Genomic DNA, 23,040 nt, shown 5'->3' with positions numbered 1-23,040 from the left:
ATCCTCTGCCTGCAGCACCAGCATCCCATATAGACACTGGTTTGTGTCCAGGCTGCTGCTTGTCCAGCTCTCTGTTTATGGCCTGGGAAAGCCGTGGAGGATGGCCCAAGTGCTTGGGCCCCTGCACCCATGTGGGAGACCTGGAGGAAGCTCCTGGCTCCTGGCTTTGGATAGGCTCAGCTCCATTCGTTGCGGGCTTTTGGGGAGTGAACCAGTGGATGGAGGACCTCTCTCTCTGTCTCCTTGTCTCTCTGTAACTCTTTTTTTTTGTTTGTTTGCTTGTTTGTTTTGACAGGCAGAGTGGATAGTGAGAGAGACAGAGAGAAAGGTCTTCCTTTTCTGTTGGTTCACCCCACAATGGCCGCTGCGGCCGGCGCACTGCGCTGATCCGATGGCAGGAGCCAGGTGCTTCTCCTGGTCTCCCATGCGGGTGCAGAGCCCAAGCACTTGGGCCATCCTCCACTGCCTTCCCAAGCCACAGCAGAGAGCTGGACTGGAAGAGGAGCAACCGGGACAGAATCCGGCGCCCCGACCGGGACTAGAACCCGGGGTGCCAGAGCCACAGGCGGAGGAAAAGTCAGTCCACAGAATGGGAGAAAATACTTGCAAATCATATATCTGATAAACAACTTACATCTAGAGCTAATATTACTCTTGCAACTCAAAAGACAATTTTAAAACAGGCAAAGCCACAACACATATACAATTGGAACAATACAGTGATTGGCATGGCACCCGTCCAAGGATGACATACAAATTGATAAAGCATTCCACATTTTTCTGTGACTAGGATGGCCAGGCAGAGCCCAGGGTACAATCTAGCTGGAGAGGGGTAGACAGGAAAAACAATGAAGACTATTAATGGATATTATTTCTCCAAAGGAGATAAGCAAATGGCCAGTAAGCACGTGAACAGATAGATGTTCAGTATCATTAGCCTTCAGGGACATGGGAGTCAAAACCATAATTAAATGATACTGCTTAGGCCGGTGCCGCGGCTCACTAGGCTAATCCTCCGCCTAGCGGCGCCGGCACACCGGGTTCTAGTCCCGGTTGGGGCGCCGGATTCTGTCCCGGTTGCCCCTCTTCCAGGCCAGCTCTCTGCTGTGGCCCGGGAGTGCAGTGGAGGATGGCCCAGGTGCTTGGGCCCTGCACCCCATGGGAGACCAGGAAAAGCACCTGGCTCCTGGCTCCTGCCATCGGATCAGCGCGGTGCGCCGGCCGCAGCACGCCGGCCGCGGCGGCCATTGGAGGGTGAACCAACGGCAAAGGAAGACCTTTCTCTCTGTCTCTCTCTCTCACTGTCCACTCTGCCTGTCAAAAAAAAAAAAAAAAAAATGATACTGCTTAGACACTGGGATGAGTATCATCAAAAAAAGTAATAACAAGTGTTGGTGAGGATGTGGAGAAATCTGAACTCATATACTACTGAGGGGAATGAAAAATGGTACAGCCACTTTGGGTAATAGTCTGTTTCTTAAAAAGTTAAACAGTTATCATATGACCCAACAGTGTATACCCAAGAGAAATCGAAATATGTCCACATAAAAACATGCATGGGGGTTAGGTTTGGGGTACAGCAGGTTGAGCCACTGCCTACAGCACCAGCATCCCACACGGCACCAGTTTAAATCTCAGCTGTGCCACTTCTGATCCAGCTCCCTGCTAATGTGCCTGAGAAAGCAGCAGCAGATGGCCCTGGAACTGGTGCTGTGGCGCAGTGGGTTAAAGCCCTTGCCTGAAGTGCTGGCATCCCATTTGGGTGCCGATTCTAGTCCCGGCTGCTTCTCTTCTGATCCAGCTCTCTGCTGTGGCCTGGGAAGGCAGTAGAAGATGGTCCAAGACCTTGGGCCCCTGCACCTGCGTGGGAGACCTGGAAGAAGCTCCTGGTTTTGGATCAACGCAGCTCTGGCCATTGCAGCCATTTGGGGAGTGAACCAGCGGGTGGAAGACCTCTTTCTCTCTGTCTCTACTTCTCACTGTAACTCTGTCTTTTAAATAAGTAAAAATAAATCGTAAAAAAACAAAACAAAACAAAACAAAACAAAAAAAAAACACAGATGGCCCAGATTTGGGACCCTGCACCTATGTGGGAAACCCAGATGGAGTTCCAGGCTGCTGGTTTCAGCCTGGCCCAGCCCCAACCATTGTGGCCATTTGGGGAATGAACCAGTAGATGTAAGATTTTCTTTCTCTCTCTCTCTCTCTCTCTTTCTCTCCCTCACTAACTCTGTGACTGTCATAGAAATAAATCTTAAGGTATACAGGAATGTTTATAGCAACTTTATTCATAATAGCCCAAAATTGGAAACATATCAAATGCCCATCAACTGATAAATATATGAACAAAATGTGGTATAGTCCATACAATGAAATACTCAGCCATAATGAAAAGGAATGAAGTGTAAACAAGAAGTAGATCAGTGGTTACCTGGGGATGGTGAAATAGTAGGAAAAGAGGGTTGACTGCTCATGGGTACAGGGTCTTTTGGGGGATGATAGTTGCATAATTCTGAATCTACTAAAGACCACTGAATTGTAATTTCAGTAATAGATGCCAAGTATATGCTGTTGAAACAAGACCATGGGCCAGCAGTGTGGCACAGCAGGTTAAGCTCCTGCTTGTAACGCCATCATCCCGTATTAGAGTACCTGACTTGAATCCTGGTTGCTCCACTTCCTATCCAGCTCTCTGCTAACGTGCCTGCTGAGGCAGCAGAAGATGGCCCGAGTACTTCTGGATGCCTGCAACCTCTGGGAAAGCACTGGAGTTCTGGCTCCTGGCTTTGCCAGATCTAGACTTGGCTGGCTGTTATGGCCATTGGGGTAGTAAACCAGTGGATGAAAGAGACTCTCATTCTCTCTCTGTGCCTCTTTATATCACACTGCCTTTCAAATAAGAAATTTTTTTAGATTTATTTTATTTATTTGAAAGAGTTACAGAGAGAGAGAGAGAAAGAGGCCTTCCATCTGCTGGTTCACTCCCCAAATGGCCGCAATGGTCGGAGCTGAGCTCATCTGAAGCCAGAAGCTACTTTCTTCTCTACCACCTGGGTGCAGGGGCCCAAGCACTCAGGCCATCCTCTGCTGCTTTCCCAGGTGCATTAGCAGGGAGCTGAATCTGAAGTGGGGCAAGCTGGGACTCAAACTGGTGCACCTGTGGGATGCCAGCACTGTAGACTGGGGCTTTAACCTGCTGTGCCACAGTGCCAGCCCCATCAAATAAGTATTTTTAAAAAATAAAAACAAGAATAAACTATAGTGGTCCACTTTTCAAACAGCTTATCGATGTAAGACATGAGGGGACTTCAAAAAGTTGGGGGGAGGGAGTCGGTGCTGTGGTGCAGCGGGTTAATGCCCTGGCCTGAAGTGCCGGCATCCCATATGGGCGCAGGTTCTAGTCCCGGCTGCTCCTCTTCCAATCCAGCTCTCTGCTATGGCCTGGGAAAGCAGTAGAAGATGGCCCAAGTCCTTGGGCCCCTGCACCCATGTGGGAGACCCGGAAGAAGCTCCTGGCTCCTGGCTTCAGATCAGCACAGCTCCAGCCGTTGTGGAGTGAACCATCGGATGGAAAACATCTCTCTCTCTCTGCCTCTCCTCTTTCTGTGTAACTCTGACTTTCAGATAAATAAATAAATCTTTAAAAAAAAAAGTTGGTGTCGAGTGGGAGGGAAGTTATGCGGGGGGGGGGGGGGGCATTGTAATCCATAAGCTGTGCTTTGGAAATTTATATTCCAAATTTATATTCATTAAAATTTAAAATTTCCAAATTTATAGTCATTAAATAAAAGTTAAAAAAAAAGTTGGTGGAAGTTTTTCATCTTTTTTTTTTTTTTTAATTTTTTGACAGGCAGAGTGGACAGTGAGAGAGACAGAGAGAAAGGTCTTCCTTTGCCATTGGTTCACCCTCCAATGGCCGCCGCGGCCGGCGCACTGTGCTGATCTGATGGCAGGAGCCAGGTGCTTCTCCTGGTCTCCCATGGGGTGCAGGGCCCAAGCACCTGGGCCATCCTCCACTGCACTCCCTGGCCACAGCAGAGAGCTGGCCTGGAAGAGGGGCAACCAGGACAGAATCCAGCGCCCCGACCGGGACTAGAACCCGGTGTGCCGGCGCTGCAAGGCAGGGGATTAGCCTAGTGAGTTGCGGCACCGGCCTCATCTTTTCATTAATTCCATTATTTCATGAACTGATTGAAGCTACCTTATACTTATTATGGTGGTTTAAACTTTACATGATAAATGGAGTACTTAAGTATTTCTTTTGCTTGAAGAAATTACTGAAATACTAAAATACTGAGAAGCAGGAGGGCTTGGGAATCACTACAAAACTTGAATCTTTCTCATTTCTCATGTTCCACCATTAGGCGTGTCTTCATATCTCTGAAATCATTCTCTTCGAAACTGATTTCTACACTGTGCTGCTGGAGAAGTCTCTTCTATCTGTAGGAGGCCCTGCTCCATCAGTGCTTTACCCTTTCTCCTGGGCAAATCCCCACACCATTGCCTCTGCCCACCCAGTACAATCCCGCGGGGCAAGAGGAGTAGCAGCACAAAGGAAGCCGTGATTGGTTCTGCCCAAGAGGTTAGCAGTGACGCTGGTGGTTGTCAACAGAATTGCTCTTTCCAAAAAACACCACTGTCCACTCTCTCCAGTCCCAGCTTTGAAAGATAGCTGTCCCCTACCCCCTCAAATAAATATGACTCTGAGTATTTCTTGCCTTAATTTTCTTAATTTCAGAGACAGTTCCCATTGGCTTCACTCCCTACACACTAGCAACAGCCAAGACTGGGTCCAGTCAAAACCAGCAACACAGTCCATGTCTCCCACATGAATGACAGAAATCCAAATACCCACCTATCATTGCTGCCTCCCAGGGACTGCATTAGCAAGAAGCTGGAATCAGATGCCAGAGGCAGTTATTGAACGCAGGCACCCTGGTGTGGGATCCAGGCATCTTAACCCGTATCAATAGCTAAACCAAACGCTCACTCACTGTGTTGCTGTTGTCTTAGATTGTAGATAGAAGACTGAAATGTGGGTTCCACACCATAGTGATGAAGGAAAAAATAGGCGGAAGATAAAAGGAAGTTGTCACGAGACTTGTCAAAGACACAAAACTAGTTGAACTGAGTGTTTCAGAACTGAATCCAAATGAGGACTTCACTTTTTTTAATTAATTAACAGATAGAATTACAGACAGAGAAAGATCTTCCTTCCATTAGTTCACTCCCCAAATGGCTGCAACAGCCAGAGCTACGCCGATCTGAAGCCAGGAGCCAGGTGCCGCCTCCTGGTCTCCCATGCGGGTGCAGGGGCCAAGCACTTGAGCCATCCTCTACTGCTTTCCCAGGCCACAGCAGAGAGCTGGACTGGAAGAGGAGCAGCCGGGACTAGAACCAGTGCCCATATGGGATGCCAGCACCGCAGGTGGAGGATTAACCTAGTGTGCCACGGCACCAGCCCCGAAGACTTCACTTTTTGTAGGCAGAACTTGTGCTAGCTCTGTCTTTCATTGTTAAGCTCCTCTACTAAGAGGTGAAACAAAAAGCTTATCTAAGCAGCTCAATAAACATTGTGGATTTTGTCTTTGAAGCACTTACAGGAAGGATGTTCCAGCTGGATAGCCTCAGTAACAATTTCTAACTCGTTCTGAGAGCCTTCAACAGGAAATTGAAAAAAGAGGCTGTATGCTGGATATGAAGAAAAAAAGTGTTACTTGTGTGATAGAAGTACTTCTCAGTTACGATCTGGGGTACCTCATCAACATTAGTGGGCTGTTGAGAAGCAGCCAGCAAAGCTGACTGATTGCTTTTCCCCTCCGCTCCCCTCCCCTCCCCTCCCCTCCCCTCCCCTCCCCTCCCCTCCCCTCCCCTCCCCTCTCCCCTCCTCTCGCCTCCTCTCCCCTCCTCTCTCCTCTCCTCTCCTCTCCTCTCCTCTCCTCTCCTCTCCTCTCCTCTTCTTTTTTTCAGATTTATTTATTTATTTGAAAGCCAGAATTACAGAAAGAGAAGGAAAAGCAGAGAGATCTTCCAGCCTCTGGTTCACTCTCCAAATGGCCACAATGTCTGGGACTGGGCCAGGATGAAACCAGGAGTTTCATCTGGGTCTCCCAAGTGTGTGCAGGGCCCCAAATAGTTGAACCATATTCTGCTGCTTTCCTAAGCACGTTAGCACAGAGCTGGATCCGAAGTGGAAGAGCCAGGACTTGAACCAGCATTCATATGCTGGCATCGCACGGTTAGGCAGGTTAACCTAACTGCCACAGTGCTGGCCCCAGAGCTACATACACAGCTGTACAGCAGTAACTGGAGGCCTGTGATGGGAAGGAAGAGAGACTGGTTAATTTAAAAAATCCATTTTAGGGGGCAAGTGTTGTGGCACAGTGAGAGTTAAGCTACAACTTGGGATGCCTTCATTCCATATTAGAATGCCTGGGATCAAGTCGCACCTCTACTTCCAGTCCAGCTTCCTGCGAATGCCCACCCTGGGAGGCAGCAGATGATGGCTCAAATACTTGGAGCCGTGCCTTCCAAGTGTGAGACCCAGATGGAGTTTTCTGGCTCCTGGGTTCAGCCTGGCCCAACCCGGGCTGTTGCAAGCATGTGGGGAATGAAGCAGCAAATGGAAGATCTGTCTCTCTGCCTTTCAAATAAATAAGTAAACTTTATGGGTTTCTCTATAAGAAAAAGTATTGTAGGAAGTATTGCTTGGGAAAATATATAGTTTATAATATTACAAGGATGTCATTGGGACCGATGCTATAGCATAGGTTAAACCTCCTGCAGTGCTGGCATCATATATGGGTGCCAATTCGAGTCCCAGCTGCTCACTTCTGATCCAGCTCCCTGCTAATGTGCCTGGGAAAGCAAGGGAAGATGGCCCAGGTGCTTGGTCCCCTGCACTCCCATGGGAGACCCAGAAGAAGCTCTAGGCTCCTGGCTTCTGATTGGCCCAGCTGCAGCCATTGTGGATATTTTGAGGGTGAACCAGCAGATAGAAGCGCGCGCTCGCTCTCTCTCTCTCTCTCTCTCTCTCTGCCTTTCAAATAAATAAATCTTTATAAAATAAAAAAATATAAGGATGTAGTCAAGGATGGGATCAAGAGAATTCTCTGAAAGTTATTTCATAAAGAGAGTGCCTGTTGTCTACCCTGGAAAACTGGGTATAATTGACAGGATGGGCTATTCTCTTTAGACTAAGAATCCCCTTGAGTATGACTAAGCGCACAGTAAATACTCAACACAAACTGAATTGAATTTCTACGTTTTTTCCTCTTCCCTTTTCCTCATATTTTTGCCTCTTCCTGTGCTATTTCGGTTTCCACATGTCTCCTTACTGATCTCTGATACTTGCAGGGCCTTATATAAGAAAAAGGGTGCAGAACAGAGAGGAGACAGGGTATGCACTTAGACCGAATTTATTCAAAGAAAATAAATCTGCGGAGGGGGGGTCACCAACTGCCAATTGCACACAGACTGAACATGTGGCAGAGGGTCCAGCCCCCAGGGGCTGAGATTTTATGTCTTAGGTGGGCTGGGGCTAAGGGTGGTGGTGAATTTCTCCAGACAGGTTTTTCAAGTTTGGCCCACCAGCCTCCGAACTGGGAAAGAGTTCAGGGGGGTGGGACTGGTGCTGTAGCTTAGCAGGTAAAGCTGCTGCCTGCAGTGCCAGCATCCTATAAGGGCACCAGTTCGACTCCCAGCTGCTCCGCTTCTAATCCTGCTCTCTGCTATGGCCTGGGAAAGCAGTAGAAGGTGGCCCAAGTCCTTGGGCTCCTGCACCCATGTGGGAGACCCAGAAGAAGCTCCAGGCTCTCCTGGCTGTGGGTTGGCCCAGCTCCAGTTTATTGAGTCCATCTAGGGAGTGAACCAGCAGATAAAAGACCTCTCTCTCTCTCTCTCCCCACCCTTCTATAACTCTGCCTTTCAAATAAATCTTTAAAAAAATGCAGGGGTGGGTGGGTGGGAACAATAGGGTGTAGACTGAATTGGAATTCAGGGACAAGGGATAAATTCTGATTTTATCTGTCTTTTGGGGTAATGAGTGAAAATTATTGATGCTCATGTCCTTCTTCCATCAATCCTGACTGAGTAGAAGTAAGGAGATGAGGTGCTGGTTCCTTTCTGGCTATTCCTGCTGATAAGGGACGTGGCTGTGCGGCAAGGATGTATACTTGGGACCGGGTCGATTGAAGAGGGAGAGCAGTTTTGTGTTGCTCCTGAAAGATGGCTTGAGATAATAGTAGTCATTTGTTCCTGCAAGAACCTTTGGAATAAGTTAATTACACATGGTAGATTTAGGAGACTATGATTATGAGGATAAAAGGAGATATTAGGGACACTGCCCATGGTGGAAAGATGGCCAAAACGAGGCAGAGTTAGAATTATTTGGAGAGGCCAGCGCCGCAGCTCAATAAGCTAATCCTCTGCCTTGTGGCGCCGGCACACCGGGTTCTAGTCCCGGTCGGGGCGCCAGATTCTGTCCCGATTGCCCCTCTTCCAGGCCAGCTCTCTGCTGTGGCCCGGGAGTGCAGTGGAGGATGGCCCAAGTGCTTGGGCCCTGCACCCCATGGGAGACCAGGAGAAGCACCTGGCTCCTGCCATCGGATCAGCGCCGTGCGCCGGCCGCAGCGCGCTGGCCGTGGCAGCCATTGGAGGGTGAACCAACAAAAAAGGAAGAGCTTTCTCTCTCTCTCTCTCTCTCTCTCTCTCTCTCTCTCACTATCCACTCTGCCTGTCAAAAAAAAAAAAAAAAATTTGGAAAAATCTGTTGAATTCAGGAATTGTCAGGGACATGAGATGGTTCTGACATTGTGGAGAGTTGCATCAATCTGGTGGTGGGTCCTGTGGGAGTAGACTTACTAGTTTTAATGAAGTGAAATGTACCCGGGGGTGTGTATGTCCCTTGAATTTGGCAGTAGTGGGGGTGGTCTATCACCTGGCCTATTCCATTTTGGCTTTAGAGCAGCTTCATTTTGAGATAAACCCAGGCACCAGGTTGAAAGGTAGGAGTATAGTCGGAAGGTAGAGAGTGATTTGGGCAGATGAATGTGTGCATAGGTCCATAAGTGAGCACGCATTTCAGTAAGAAGAAAGTGAGAGGAGGAGGAATAGCTTCAGAATTTTGTAGGGGAGGAAAGTTAGGTGAAAGAAGAGGCCTTCCATAGAGAATTCCTTTTTTTCTTTTTTCTTTTTTCTTTTTTTTTTTTTTTTTTTTTTTTTTTTTTGACAGGCAGAGTGGACAGTGAGAGAGAGAGAGAGAGAGAGAAAGGTCTTCCTTTTCCGTTGGTTCACCCTCCAATGGCCGCCGCGGCTGGTGCGCTGCGGCCGGCGCATCACACTGATCCGAAGACAGGAGCCAGGTGCTTTTCCTGGTCTCCCATGCAGGTGCAGGGCCCAAGCATTTGGGCCATCCTCCACTGCACACCCGGGCCATAGCAGAGAGCTGGCCTGGACGAGGGGCAACCAGGACAGAATCCGGCACCCCGACTGGGACTAGAACCCGGTGTGCCGGCGCCGCAAGGCGGAGGATTAGCCTGTTGAGCCACGGCGCCGGCTGAGAATTCCTTTTTTTAAAAAACAAATTTTTAAAAGATTTATTTGAAAGTCAGAATTATACAGAGAGAGAAGGAGCAGCAGAGAGAGAGAGGTCTTCCATCTGCTGGTTCACTCCCCAAATGGCTGCAATGGCCGGAGCTGGGCCGATCCAAAGCCAGGAACTAGGAGCTTCTTCTGGGTCTCCCATGTGGGTGCAGGGGCCCAAGGACTTGGGCCATCTTCTACTGCTCTCCCAGGCCATAGCAGAGAGCTGGATCGGAAGTGGAGCAGCCAGGACTTGAGCTGGTGCCCCTATGGGCTTACCAGCTAAGCCACAGTGCTGGCGTCCATAGAGAATTTCGAACAGGCTAAGTATTAGCAGTTTCTGGGGAAGAGTTTTTTTTTGTTTTTTTTGTTTGTTTGTTTGTTTTTGTTTTTTTGACAGGCAGACAGAGACAGAGAGAAAGGTCTTCCTTCTGTTGGTTCACCCCCTAAATGGCTGCTACGGCTGGCATGTTGCGCCAATCCGAAGCCAGGAGCCAGGTGCTTCCTCCTGGTCTCCCATGCGGGTGCAGGGCCCAAGCACTTGGACCATCCTCCACTGTACTCCCTGGCCACAGAAGAGAGCTGGACTGGAAGAGGAGCAAACGGGACAGAATCCAGTGCCCCAACTGGGACTAGAACCGGGGTGCCGGCGCCACAGGCGGAGGATTAGCCAAGTGAGCCACAGCGCTGGCCAAGAGTTCTACTTCTTAACAGAGCTAAAGGAAAGAGTTTTACCCAGTCTAAGTGGACCTGGGCAGAAAGTTTAGTTAGAGCCTGTTTTAAAATTCCATTCATTTGTTCTACTTTTCCTGAAGAGGGAGGTCGACAGAGAATGTGAAATGCCGGCCGGCGCCGCGGCTCACTAGGCTAATCCTCCGCCTAGCGGCGCCGGCACACCAGGTTCTAGTCCTGGTTGGGGCGCCGGATTCTGTCCCGGTTGCCCCTCTTCCAGGCCAGCTCTCTGCTGTGGCCAGGGAGTGCAGTGGAGGATGGCCCAGGTGCTTGGGCCCTGCACCCCATGGGAGACCAGGAAAAGCACCTGGCTCCTGGCTCCTGCCATCAGATCAGCGCGGTGCGCCGGCCGCAGCGTGCTGGCCTTAGCGGCCATTGGAGGGTGAACCAACGGCAAAGGAAGACCTTTCTCTCTGTCTCTCTCTCTCACTATCCACTCTGCCTGTCAAAAAATAAAAAAATAAAAAAAAAAAAAAAAAAAAAAAAGAATGTGAAATGCCATGAGAGAAGAAGACAGGCAGATAACCATTTGAGTAATCTGAGAGGTATACTCTGGTCCGTTATCTGAATGGAAGCCAGTGATCTAAATCTTGCGATAATATCGTTTAAAAGTATATGACGGGCTCTTCTGAGTGCGCCGGCGCGGCTGACTGTACACAATTGGTGACATGAGTGACACAGAAGATGACGATACTCCTCAGCTTTCTTCCCACGCCTTAGCAGCTCTCCAGGAATTTTATGCTGAGCAGAAGCAACAAGCTGACCCAGGTGCACATGATAAATATAACATTGGAATAATAGAAGAGAACTGGCAACTGAGCCAGTTTTGGTATAGTCCGGAAACTGCCCTACGACTCGCACAGGAAGTGATTACAGCTGCTGGAGAAGGTGGCAGAATCGCCTGTGTGAGCGCCCCCAGTGTTTACCAGAAGCTCCGAGAGCTGCACAGAGAAGACTTTTCCATATGCATCTTTGAATATGACAAAAGGTTTGCCATATATGGAGAGGACTTTATCTTCTATGATTACAATAATCCACTGGATCTACCTGAACACATCCCTACACATAGCTTTGACGTCGTGGTGGCGGATCCTCCATATCTTTCTGAGGAGTGTCTCAGGAAGACATCAGAAACCATCAAGTACTTGACCAAGGCCAAGATTTTGCTGTGCACAGGGGCCGTCATGGAAGAACAGGCCACACAGCTCCTGGGGGTGAAGATGTGCAAGTTCATTCCACGGCACACCCGAAACCTGGCAAATGAGTTCCGCTGTTACATGAATTTCGATTCTGGGCTGGACTGCGGCCTCTAACTGGCAGAGTGACACAATACGGTAAAGGCCCCGGGTGACATTTCCACGTCGTTGTATTTTCTCAGTCGATTAAAAAGTTACAACCTCCTCCCTTCCCCTCCAACTTCCCTGGCCTAATTGTCAAAATAAGGGACGCTGCCCCTCATTGTTTCCCTAAGGAGGCATCCCTGGCGCTGGACTGTCTTCTCCGAACTTGAGTTCATGGAATTGGAGTTGGAAGAAATCTGAGAACCTGTCTAATCCACTCTCTTCGTTTAACATAAGAAGTACAGCTTCTTGGCCACCCAGGGCCTCCTGAATTAGACAGGACCTTGGCCTCTGCCTCAGGCCAGAGGTTCCTGTACCAGGGGCTCCTTCTGACTGTCCAGCATCCTGAGACTTGCGAGGGCCCCCAGCCCGCGCCAGCCCCCAGGAGCAGTGCCGAGTCTCCCTGACACCGACGAGTGCATGAGTGCCTTGGGTTTCTCTCTGCTTCCCAGGTCTGTGGGGCTGACGGCCGTGTGGCTCTGAGTCAGCTGAGAAAGTAGAAGCACCACCACCTGTACACCAAATGCCATAGCCAAAAACAGGGGACTGGGCGCAGGCTACATTGTCACTGCTCGGCACGTCCGTACCACGTCCGTACCCCAGAGCGGGCAGAAGGAAGGAACGAGGGTTCGCTGCAGCCTGGGGCATCGGGCCCTGGGAGAAGAGCCATCCCCAGAGATCTTGCATGGAGAATGGATTCGTGGGTGGCAGGGGTCGGGCTGGGGCAGGGCTGACGGGGACGGGTTCTGTGGTGCTGCAATGCCCGTGTCTTGTGTGTGGTGGCTGTTTCACAGATCCACACGCATGACAGCAGTGCCTGCCCAGCTGGCGAGGGCTGCACCAGTGCCGGTTCCCTGCTCTGCCATTCCCTAAGATGCACCCTCAGGCAAAACTGGGCCAAGGGAGCAACAGCCCGTCCTGTAAACACTGGCAATGTCTTGGAAATCTGCAATCATTTTAAAGTAAAATCTTCCTCAGAACTTAATGTCCCAGGGCCTGCTTCGTAGCATGACGTAGCATGATGCTACCTGTGACACCAGCATCCCAATGGGTGCCAGTTGGTGTCCCAGCTGCTCCACTTCCAATGCAGCACCCTGCTAATTCACTAGGGAAAAGCAGCAGAAAATGGCTCAAGTGCTGGGGCCCCTGCACCCATTTTGCAGACCCAGATGAAGCGCCTGGCTCCTGGTTTCAGCCTGGCTCAGACCTGGCCATTGCTGCCATCTGGGGAGTGAACAAGCAGATGTCGGCTCTGTCTGTCTCTCTCTGTGTGTGTCTCTCTCTCTTCCCTCTCTCTTTCAAATAAATAAGTGAATCTTAAAAAAAAAAAAAAAGTATATGACGGTGGCGAAACCTTTTTTGTTAGTAGTAGGGAAAACTTCCACCTACCCTGAGGTGTCCACCGTAAGGAAAAGGTAACATGTTCACCTAACTGGTCAGTTTGCCAGTCCTCCTCTGGGAGCGATCCATGGGCCTTGTGAGTGGGGAATGGGGGTGGCCTAATATTAGAGTTGGGGTTAGCAATTTGACAGATGCTACATGTCTGAGATAAGCTATGCATAGTTTCTTGTATGGTGGGAGTTAGGTGTACATATGATCTCAGAAAGTGAAAAAGAGAGTTTGGGTTTGAGTGATTGGAGGTTTTTTAGGAAGGTAACTTGGAGAGAAGAAAGGAGCATTCGTTTTTCATCTAGAAACCACCATGAGTCCTTCCTTGTTGTTGGAACGGAGAGATTTCTAAGGCTGAATATGCAGGAGGTAAATGAAAGAGAAAAGATGGGATTGTCTCCCTGCGAGCCACTGCTGTGGCTGTCAGATCAGCCTGGTTGTTAACTTCAGATAGGTGGTGTTTATCTTTGGTGGCCTTTGCAGTGAATAATAGCAGGTTCTGTCGACAACTGGGCAGCATCAAGGAGAGCTTTAATCTGCTTGCCATTATTATAAGGGTTCCTCGGGCTGTCATAAAACTCCTTTATTGCCATATCTGGACATTGGAATGGATGATATTATAGGCTTATCGGGAATCTGTGTCTATATTAACTGTCTTTCCTTTGGCTAAGGTTCAGGCTCAAGTCAAGGCTAACAGTTCGGCCACGTGGCAGGTAGTGCCTTGAGGTAGGGGCCTAGCCGCTGTGACCCCACGTGGGGAAGAAGAGTGTCCTCATGGTACCCCTCAGTTCAAGAGAGGGCACTGCCCGTTTTCAGGCTAGAGGAATTGCGTTAGCGCCTGCTGTCACGAGAAGTCCCAGGAAGGTGACAGAAGTGGAAAGTAGCTGAGTTCTTTGGAGATACCCTATAACCTTTTCAGCTAGAAGATTTAAGACTAGTGCTACGTTGGAGACAGGTCTTGGGAGGGGCTCCAGAGGAGAAGATCATGAACATGTTGAAGAAAGATGCTGGGTGAAAGGTTAATAGAGGCCAGATCTGCCTGGAGGGATTCAGGGACAAGGGATGAATTCCAATTTTGTCTCTCTTTTAGGTAATGAGTGAGGATGGCTGAGGCTATGTCCTTGTTCCATCACCTTACACCTGTCACATCTGTGCTTTCACACCTCTGTAGAGGTGGCATTCCCTTTCCCCTCTGTTCATTACAAGGGATATGAAGCTGCTAATCCTTGAAGTCTTTTTTTCTTCTTCTAAGACTTATTGTTTATTTGAAAGAGTGACAGGGAGTGACAGAGGGAAAGTGATCTTCCATCCACTAGTTCACTCCCCAGATGGCTACAACTACCCAGCCAAAACCAACAGCTGCGACTCCAGCTGAGTCTCCCCCATGGGTGGCAGGGGCCCAAGCCCTTCAGCCATCTCTTACTGATTCCCAAGACACATTAGCAGGGTGCTGGGTCAGAAACGGAGCAGCTAGGACTCCCGTGTATGGGATGCCCATGTCACAAGCACCAGTTTTGCCCACTGCACCACAGCGCTGGTCTCTCTGAAGACTTCACTCTGCTTGGGACGCACTTTGTTCATCCCTCAGGTTTCCGCTCAAGGCTGCTTTCTGAGAGAGCCTTTCCTTGATACCCACGTTTCTGCTGTCCCCTTACTCGTCCTGTTGTCCCCTTACTCTTGTCCTGCTGTCCCCTTACTCTCGTCCTGTTGTCCCCTTACTCTCCTGTTGTCCCCTTACTCTCGTCCTGTTGTCCCCTTACTCTCGTCCTGCTGTCACCTTACTCTTGTCCTGTTGTCCCCTTACTCTCCTGTTGTCCCCTTACTCTCGTCCTGTTGTCACCTTACTCTTGTCCTGCTGTCCCCTTACTCTCGTCCTGCTGTCCCCTTACTCTCGTCCTGTTGTCACCTTACTCTTGTCCTGCTGTCCCCTTACTCTCGTCCTGTTGTCCCCTTACTCTCGTCCTGCTGTCACCTTACTCTCGTCCTGCTGTCCCCTTACTCTCGTCCTGCTGTCACCTTACTCTCGTCCTGCTGTCACCTACTCTCGTCCTGCTGTCACCTTACTCTCGTCCTGCTGTCTCTTCCTTTGTAGCACATCACAGTTTCTACAGTTTCTAGTAATGGTCACATTACGCGTACACACACTTGTATGTTAAACAACATCTACCTCCCAAGAAGACCGTAAGCTCTTGGAGAACAGGGATCCTATCTTTGTTGGTCAGCATTTTGTATGTCGGTTGGAGCCTAACATTTACTAGTTTCTCAGTATATACTTGCCCAGTGAATGACTCACCACCTTTGAGAAACATTCTCTAGCTCTTAGCACCCATGTTTTACTACCTAACTTTATTATGACATTTATTACAGCGCTGTGTCATCTCACTAGATTGTTAGCTACACAAGATTGCAGTTCAGGCCTGGAATCATGCTCATTCAGGCTTTCTTTTCTCATACCTTATCCCTGAGGTTAACTGTCTTAGAGTCACATTACTTGTGCATTCAGGTAGCTGTTTCTACCTTCCTAAGGGGTTTCAGCCCCCTGTTTATTTTATGTATTTGGCTTTCAGATACATTTCTGTTTGTTCAATCACTTCTGTAGCCCCAGTTCTTTGCACTTCCCTCTTCCCCAGAAACAACAAAAACAAAACATTGTCCTGTCCTTGGAGAATAATCTTTATTTGGAATCACATTTCAGTTCGGTAAAGTAGAATATTGAATTTACTGAAGAGGTTTTCACAGCACAAGGATCACCAGTGGGATACTTATTATGGTTCTAGTGTGTTGGGATGAGGAAGGATTGTGGATTTTGGGGCAGACATTTGGTATGGTGGCTAAGATAGCTCTTGGGATGCCTACGTTTCATGTAGGAATACCTGGGCGTGAGTCCCAGCCCTGCTTACAATTTCAGCTTCCTGCTAACGCGCATCCTGGAAAGCAGCAGATGATAACTGAAATGTTTGGCTCCCTGCAACTCTTGGGAGATCCAGACTGAGTTCCAGCCTACTTGCTTCAGCCTGGCCCAGTCTCCGCTGTTGCAGAGTAAACCAGCAGAGGGAACATTTCTCTCTGTGTCTGTCTGCCTTTCAAATAAAATGGAGGGGGGGAGGGGCTATGAATTTGGCCATTGAATGATTTTTTTAAAACTGTGTTTCCCAACTAGGACATACTTCATACATAGTTAGAGCTCCATAACTGTTTACTAGATTCAATATGTGTCCTCAAAAAGAGTATTTGACACTTGATCTTAGCCAGAAGACCAAGAAACAATTAAGCAATTGACCTAAGATCACATGACATGGAGGCCAGCACTGTAGCGTAACGAGTAAAGCAGCCACCTGTAGTGCTGAATCCCACATGGGCACCAGTTCAAGTCCTGGCTGCTCCCCTTCCATCCAGTTCTCTGCTATGGCCTGAGAAAGCAGTAGAAGATGGTCCAAGTCCTTGGGACCCTTCACCCATGTGGGAGACCTGGAAGAAGCTCCTGGCTCCTGGCTTTTTTAGATCGACGCAGCTCCGGCCGTTGCAGCCATCTGGGGAGTAAACCAGTGGATGGAAGACCTCCCCCTCCCCACCTCTGCCTCTCTGTAACAACTCTGCCTTTCAATTAAGTAAATAAATCTTTAATATATATATATATATATATATACACACACACATGACATGAATTCTCTTCATGATCCCATTTGTAAAACTGTTGGAAATGCTAACCAATACAATAGACAAGTTTAACATGAAATTATTATTTGAATAAATGTAAATATAAAAGCCACAAAGTTCCATATAAAGAAATATATCTGTGATCTTGAAATGAGGAAGGCTTTTCTGAATATACCTCAAAATTCAGAGGTAATATTTTTATTTTATATATCACATTGCACAAAACACTTTTTTTTAAAGATTTTATTTATTTATTTGAGTGTTACAGACAGTGAGAGAGACTGACAGAGAGAAAGGTCTTCTTCCGTTGGATCTCTCCCCAAATGGCCGCAACGTCCGGAGCTGCACCAATCCGAAACCAGGAGCTAGGAGCTTCCTCTGGGTCTCCCATGTAGCTGCGGGGGCCCAAGCACTTGGGCCATCCTCCGCTGCCTTCCCGGGCCACAGCAGAGAGCTGGACTGGAAGAGGAGAAGCCGGGTCTAGAAGCGGCACCCATGTGGGAAGCCAGCGCTGCAGGTAGAGGATTACCCCAGTGCTCCCTGGTGCTGGCCCCACAAAACACTTTTAAAAGACAGCAGGGGCTGGCATTGTGGCATGGTGGGTTAAGCCACTGCCTGTCAGGTCCTGGCTGCTCCACTTCCAGTCCAACTCCCTGCTCATGTTCCTGGGAAGGCAGTAGAAGATGGGCTCCTGCACCCACATGGGAGACCCAAGTGAAACTCCTGGCTTCTGGCCCGGCCCAGCCCTGGCCATTACAACCATTGGTGAGTGAAAATTTCTCTCTTCTTTTTCTATGTCCTTCTCTCTGTGTAACTCTGCTTTTCAAAGAAACTAAAAACAAAACAAAACAAAAGGACAACAAACTTGGAAGCAATTAATTAACACAGACAGCAGGGGAATAACATCCATGGTAATAACCCTCTTTTCGCTCAATTGAAAATAATGGGGGGGGGGGGGCAGCACTGTGGCACAATATGTTACGCCTCCGCCTGCGGCTCTGGGCCCATATGAGCGCCACTTCTAGTCCTGGCTGCTCCTCTTCCAGTCCAGCTCTCTGCTGTGGCCTGCAGTGGAAGATGGCCCATGTCCTTGGGCCCCTGCACCCATTTTGGGGAGAAGGAAGAAGCTCCTGGCTCCTGGCTCCTGGCTTCGGATAGGCGCAGCTCCAGCTGTTGCAGCCATTTGTGGAGTGAACCAGCAGAAGGAACACCTTTCTCTCGCTCTCTCTCTCTCTCACTGTCTGTAACTCTACCTCTCACATAAATAAAATCTTAAAAAAGAAGAAGGAGGGAGGGAGGAAGGAAGGAAGGATGGATGGATCTGGGGCCAGTGCTGTGGCATAATGGGTAAAGCCGCAGCCTTCAGTGCCGGCATCCCATATGGGTACCTGTTCAAGTCTCAGCTGCTCCACTTCCTATGCAGCTCTCTGCTGTGGCTTGGGAAAGCAGTAGAAGATGGCCCAAGTCCTTGGGCCTCTGCACCTGTGTGGGAGATCTGGATGAAGCTCCTGGCTTCAGATCAGTGCAGTTCCGGCCATTGCAGCCAATTGAGGAATGATCCTCTCTCCCTCTCCCTCTCCCTCTCCCTCTCTCCCTCTCCCCCTCCCCCTCCCCCTCCCCCTCCCCCTCTCTGTATAACTCTGACTTTCAAATAAATAACTAAATAAATCTTTAAAAAAAAAAAACAAGCATAGTCAGTAAGATTCTAAAAGGAGTAAGTTAGGAAGAAAGGGAATGAGTTCTACCAGATATTAAAGGAGGGGTGGAGTGGACTTTAGCCTAGTAGTTAAGATGGCCTGTTAAGACCCTGGCTCTTGACTCCAACTTCCTACTAATGTAGACTCTGGAAGACTGTTGTGATAGCTCAAATGACTGGGCTGCTGCCAGCAACAGTAGAAACCTGGATCTCACTCTCAGTGCCCAGCTTCAGCCCCAGTCCAGCTATGGCCATTGGGCATTTGAGGATGAACCAGTGGATGAGAATTCCTTCTTTATCTGTTTGTCTCTCTGCATCTCAAATAATTTTTTTAAATATTTATTTATTTATTTGAAAGAGTTACACAGAGAGAGGAGAGGCAGAGAAAGAGAGGTCTTCCATCTGCTGGTTCATTCCCCAGTTGACCGCAACTGCCAGAGCTGTGCCTATCCAAAGCTAGGAGGCAGGAGCTTCTTCCTGGTTTCCCATGCAGATACAGGGGCCCAAGGCCTTGGGCCATCTTCTACTGCTCTCCCAGGCCATAGAAGGGAGCTGGATTGGAAGAGGAGCAGCCAGGACTTGAACCAGTGCCCATATGGGATGTCGACACTGCAGGCAGCAGCTTTATCCGCTATGCCACAGCACCAGCCCCTCAAATAAATTTAAAATATATGACAAAACTATAATATAATGTGGTACAAGCACATAAATAGACCAATAGAGCAGAAAAATCAATAAATAAATACAAATACACAGGAATTTTCATGTGATTTTTAAAAATATAGTATTTAGGCCGGCACCGCGGCTCAGTAGGCTAATCCTCCACCTTGCGGCGCCGGCACACCGGGTTCTAGTCCTGGTCAGGGTGCTGGATTCTGTCCTGGTTGCCCCTCTTCCAGGCCAGCTCTCTGCTGTGGCCAGGGAATGCAGTGGAGGATGGCCCAAGTCCTTGGGCCTCTGCACCTGCATGGGAGACCAGAAAGAAGGTCCTGGCTCTGGCTTTGGATCAGCTCAGCTCTGGCCATTGTGATCATTTGGGGAGTGAACCAGCAGATAGAAGACCTCTCTCTCTGTCTTTCAAATAAATTTAAAAAAAGAAAAAGAAAAGGGCAAGTGCGGTAAATAGGAGACGTGATGCTGGAGAAGCCCACAGCAGCTCTAGGAAGATGGAGATCCTGGCACAGCAGCACTACATCCATGGGAAGGGCAAACAGGTCAGACGGGGCAGTCACCAAGTTGCTCACTGTCTTGCCCAAGAACAGGATGCTTGGGTTACTCTGACCCAGATTCTCATCTGCACCATGTACTGATGAATGCCTGCCCTCCCTTTGACCCTCTGCCACCTGAATTAACCAGGACAGTCATTTTACTCCGGGGGAATATTCTCTCACCTACTGAGAGCTGGAGGTAAGCCAAAATGAACCAAGAAGCAGAAAGCACAACAAATCTGTATTATCTCGACACCATTCCTGAGAGCCTGAACCTGACCCCTGCTACTGTACAGCCAAATGTTCCACCCGTGCTGACTCATTTCCCAGTGTGCTTTCTTAACCTTGCTGCACAAGGAATCAGGACTCAGCAGTTAGCCGTCATCAGACTCACAATTCGCTACAATGAAAGGACACAGAGCCATATCAGAGAGAAAAGGCAGTGGGACAGGGTCTGGAGGGAACCAGGCATGACCCAGGAATGCTGTCCAGCAGAGGCACACAGGACACGCTTTACTTCCTCCAGCGTGGATTGTGACAGTGCATGTGAAGTGCAGCCGACCAGGAAGGCTCATTAGTGACTCAGTGCCCAGGGTTTTTACTGGGAGCTGGTCACGTAGCCCCCTGCACCAAGCAAATAGCAAAATTCCAGGCTCCCAGAAGGAAAACAGTATTCAGTGTGAACCACATTGTTTGCTCAGTTTAGCCACAGAAAGACACTGATTTTTTAGAGAATGGCAGGACCTCTCCTAGTCTTGTTCCCAGATGCCAACCAAGGGCCAGTCTCACAAGCGTTCCTTTCTAAAGAGAGCTGTCCTGAGCCTGTTGTGTGAACTACATGCCAGTGTAGTGAAATCACAATAGGCAGTAAGGGAGGGGTCAGCACTGTGGCGTTGTAGGCTGAGCCTCCACCTGCAGTGCCAGCATCCCATATGGGCACCGGTTTATCTCCTGGCTGCTCCTCTTCCAATCTAGCACTCTGTTAATGGCCTGAGAAAGCAGCAAAGGATGACTAGGTGCTTTGGCCCCTGCACCAGGAAACCCAGAAGAAGCTTCTGGCTTCTGGTCGACTCAGCTCCAGCCATTGAGGCCATTTGGGGAATGAACTGACGGATGGAAGACCTTTCTGTCTCTCCCTCTCAAATAAATAAAAAAAATATTTTTTAAAAACTAAGTGAATATGTGGTGATTTTTTTCTACCAAAACCCATTCTCCCCTTCCTCCATGGTAATAGAGTTGTAGTTGGGCACGTGGCTGTATAGTTGGACTGCATTTCACAGTGTAGAGCTAAGTATGGTTATGTGACTGACATCTTGTTAATGAATCCAAGATATGGGTGTTAAGCTACCTCTGGGTCTGAGCCTTTAGATTTGTGTTAGCCATTTGGCACAGTAGTTATGACACTGTATCCCATATCAGAGTACCTTCTCTTCTGCTTCTTATCCACATTCTTGCTACCACACACCCTGGGAGGTGGCAGGGTATGGGTCAAGGGCTTGGGTCCTTGCCACCCATATAGGACACCAGATGAAGTTCTGGACTTCGGGCTTCAGCCCTGATTGTCGCAGACATTTAAGGAGTGAACCAGCAAATAGAAAATATCTCTTTCCTGCTCTTCACTCTTGTTGTCTCTCTCCCTTTCAAATAAAATGAAAATTTTATGAAAAGAGACTATGCACTGTTCTCTTAAAACCTTTACAGTGCCTCTCTCGTAATGTCTTTCTGATTTCTGCTGCCCTGTATCCATAAATGCCAAAGGCAACAGCTGTGACCATGCAGGTGGTGAAATGCTCTCACGACTGTGGAAAACAAAGATGTAAGGAATCAGGTTCTGTGAATGAACACAAGCACTGCCTGTCACCCTGGACCGTTCATGTTGGATTGGCATGTGAGAGTCAAGTAAACTTTTTCTTTTTCTTTTCTTTTCTTTTCTTTTCTTTTATTTTATTTTATTTTATTTTGACAGGCAGAGTGGACAGTGAGAGAGAGAGACAGAGAGAAAGGTCTTCCTTTGCCGTTGGTTCACTCTCCAATGGCCGCCGCGGCCGGCGCACTGCGGCCGGCGCACTGCGCCAATCCGGTGGCAGGAGCCAGGAGCCAGGTGCTTTTCCTGGTCTCCCATGGGGTGCAGGGCCCAAGCACCTGGGCCATCCTCCACTGCACTCCCTGGCCACAGCAGAGAGCTGGCCTGGAAGAGGGGCAACCGGGACAGAATCCGGCGCCCCAACCGGGACTAGAACCCGGTGTGCCGGCGCCGCTAGGCGGAGGATTAGCCTAGTGAGCCGCGGCGCCGGCCAACTTTTTCTTTTTAGATTTATTTGAGAGGCAGAGCAGCAGAGGAAGAAGCAGAGGCAGAAAGAGAAATGTCCTGTACCTTGGTTCAGTCCCCAAAAAGATGCAGTGGCCAAGGCTGAGCCAGGCAGAAGCCAAATAAGAGATAGAAGTAAGGTACATACAAATTTAGAAAAGTAGGGGCAAAAGTTTTGACTTTTTTATGGTAGGATCAAATACTTAGAAAATCCATGAGAATTATCTACAAAACTGCTTCTAATATGGGATTTTGGTTACAGGGTATAAGATTATAGAAACTGGAAGCCTTTGTATACACAGATACAGCACTGTGTGGATGTCCTCGTGTGTGCCCCTTCACCGCTGCCCATGGTGCTCCAGAACAAGGTAGCTGGGTCACAGGGCTCAGGTCATCTTCATTTGGCAGAAGCCACCAGGTGGCTGTCCTGACCACCTACACCAGCTGACATATCCACTGGTATCCCTGCCAGTACTTCCTGGGTCCCCAGGGTATCAGCAGGCATGGGTCGGAGCACCACTGCGTGCGGCCTCACCCTCCCGACCCTCTCACAGAGTTCAGGACCGCAGGGCAAACTGGCCGTGTGCTTCGCCGAAATTGTGTGTGGCAGCAGCCCTTCTCTCTGTAAAACAGTTTCTGCCTTCTCTCAGAATCGCTCTCTCATTCCCTAAGCAGTGCATCTGTCCCTTCTTTGTCCCTCGTAAGAACAACCTGAAAGAACATTTTTGTTGTCCTTTGAATTTTGGCACACATGGCACAGTCCTGCTGACAGGGTTCTCCAGATCCATCTCTAGTTATACTTTCCTTCCTCTAGATTTTGTCCATCCTCTCACAAAACTAGGCTACAGTGAGCTCCGGCTGGCACGCTGCTTCCTCTCCCACATTCCTCTTTTCATCTTCATCATGATTAATTTATGATTGTATAATCGAGATTTCTTTTTAAAGAAGCTACATGCTTCATATTAGGTAACAGAACCCAAAGTTCCTGAGTGAATGGTGGCTCTTTGCTGCTCACTGAAAGTAAAAAGCTAATAAAATAATTGGATCAGAAACTGGAATTTTTATATTGCTATGAATATATTGAAAAACTTCAGGAACAAATGGAGTTTAGTGGGCACATACTTTGAA

General features: G+C 48.7%; 1 protein-coding gene and 1 pseudogene across 9 annotated transcripts in view; both read left to right on the top strand.

Moving 5' to 3' along the window:
• Positions 1-23,040, top strand: part of LOC100338442 (EEF1A lysine methyltransferase 1) — a 40,166-nt gene that overhangs the window by 6,339 nt on the left and 10,787 nt on the right. For 2 of the 9 annotated variants that reach the window (XR_016226811.1, XR_011384984.2), the window contains one exon: positions 3,428-3,652. The exons of 3 other annotated variants lie outside the window; for them this stretch is intronic. Coding sequence is in view for 2 of the 6 variants with exons in the window: in XM_089322674.1 (XP_089178800.1) it covers positions 10,983-11,627 (645 nt within the window). In the remaining 4 variants the exon portion in view is untranslated. Of the gene's footprint in view, positions 1-3,394; positions 3,653-4,364; positions 5,842-10,926; positions 22,928-23,040 lie in introns of those variants that run through there. 4 more of the 9 variants (XM_089322674.1, XM_089322673.1, XR_011384980.2 and 1 more) reach the window with 3 other exon arrangements.
• LOC127487899 (U6 spliceosomal RNA) lies at positions 684-780 on the top strand (annotated as a pseudogene).

Source organism: Oryctolagus cuniculus, chromosome 20 (genome assembly GCF_051225735.1).
Source record: "Oryctolagus cuniculus isolate XC-2025 breed Fujian yellow rabbit chromosome 20, ASM5122573v1, whole genome shotgun sequence".
In the NCBI taxonomy this organism is placed as follows: Eukaryota; Metazoa; Chordata; class Mammalia; order Lagomorpha; family Leporidae; genus Oryctolagus; species Oryctolagus cuniculus.
The sequence above is the reverse complement of the archived record's forward strand: the minus strand, read 5'-3'. Positions and strand labels throughout refer to the sequence as shown.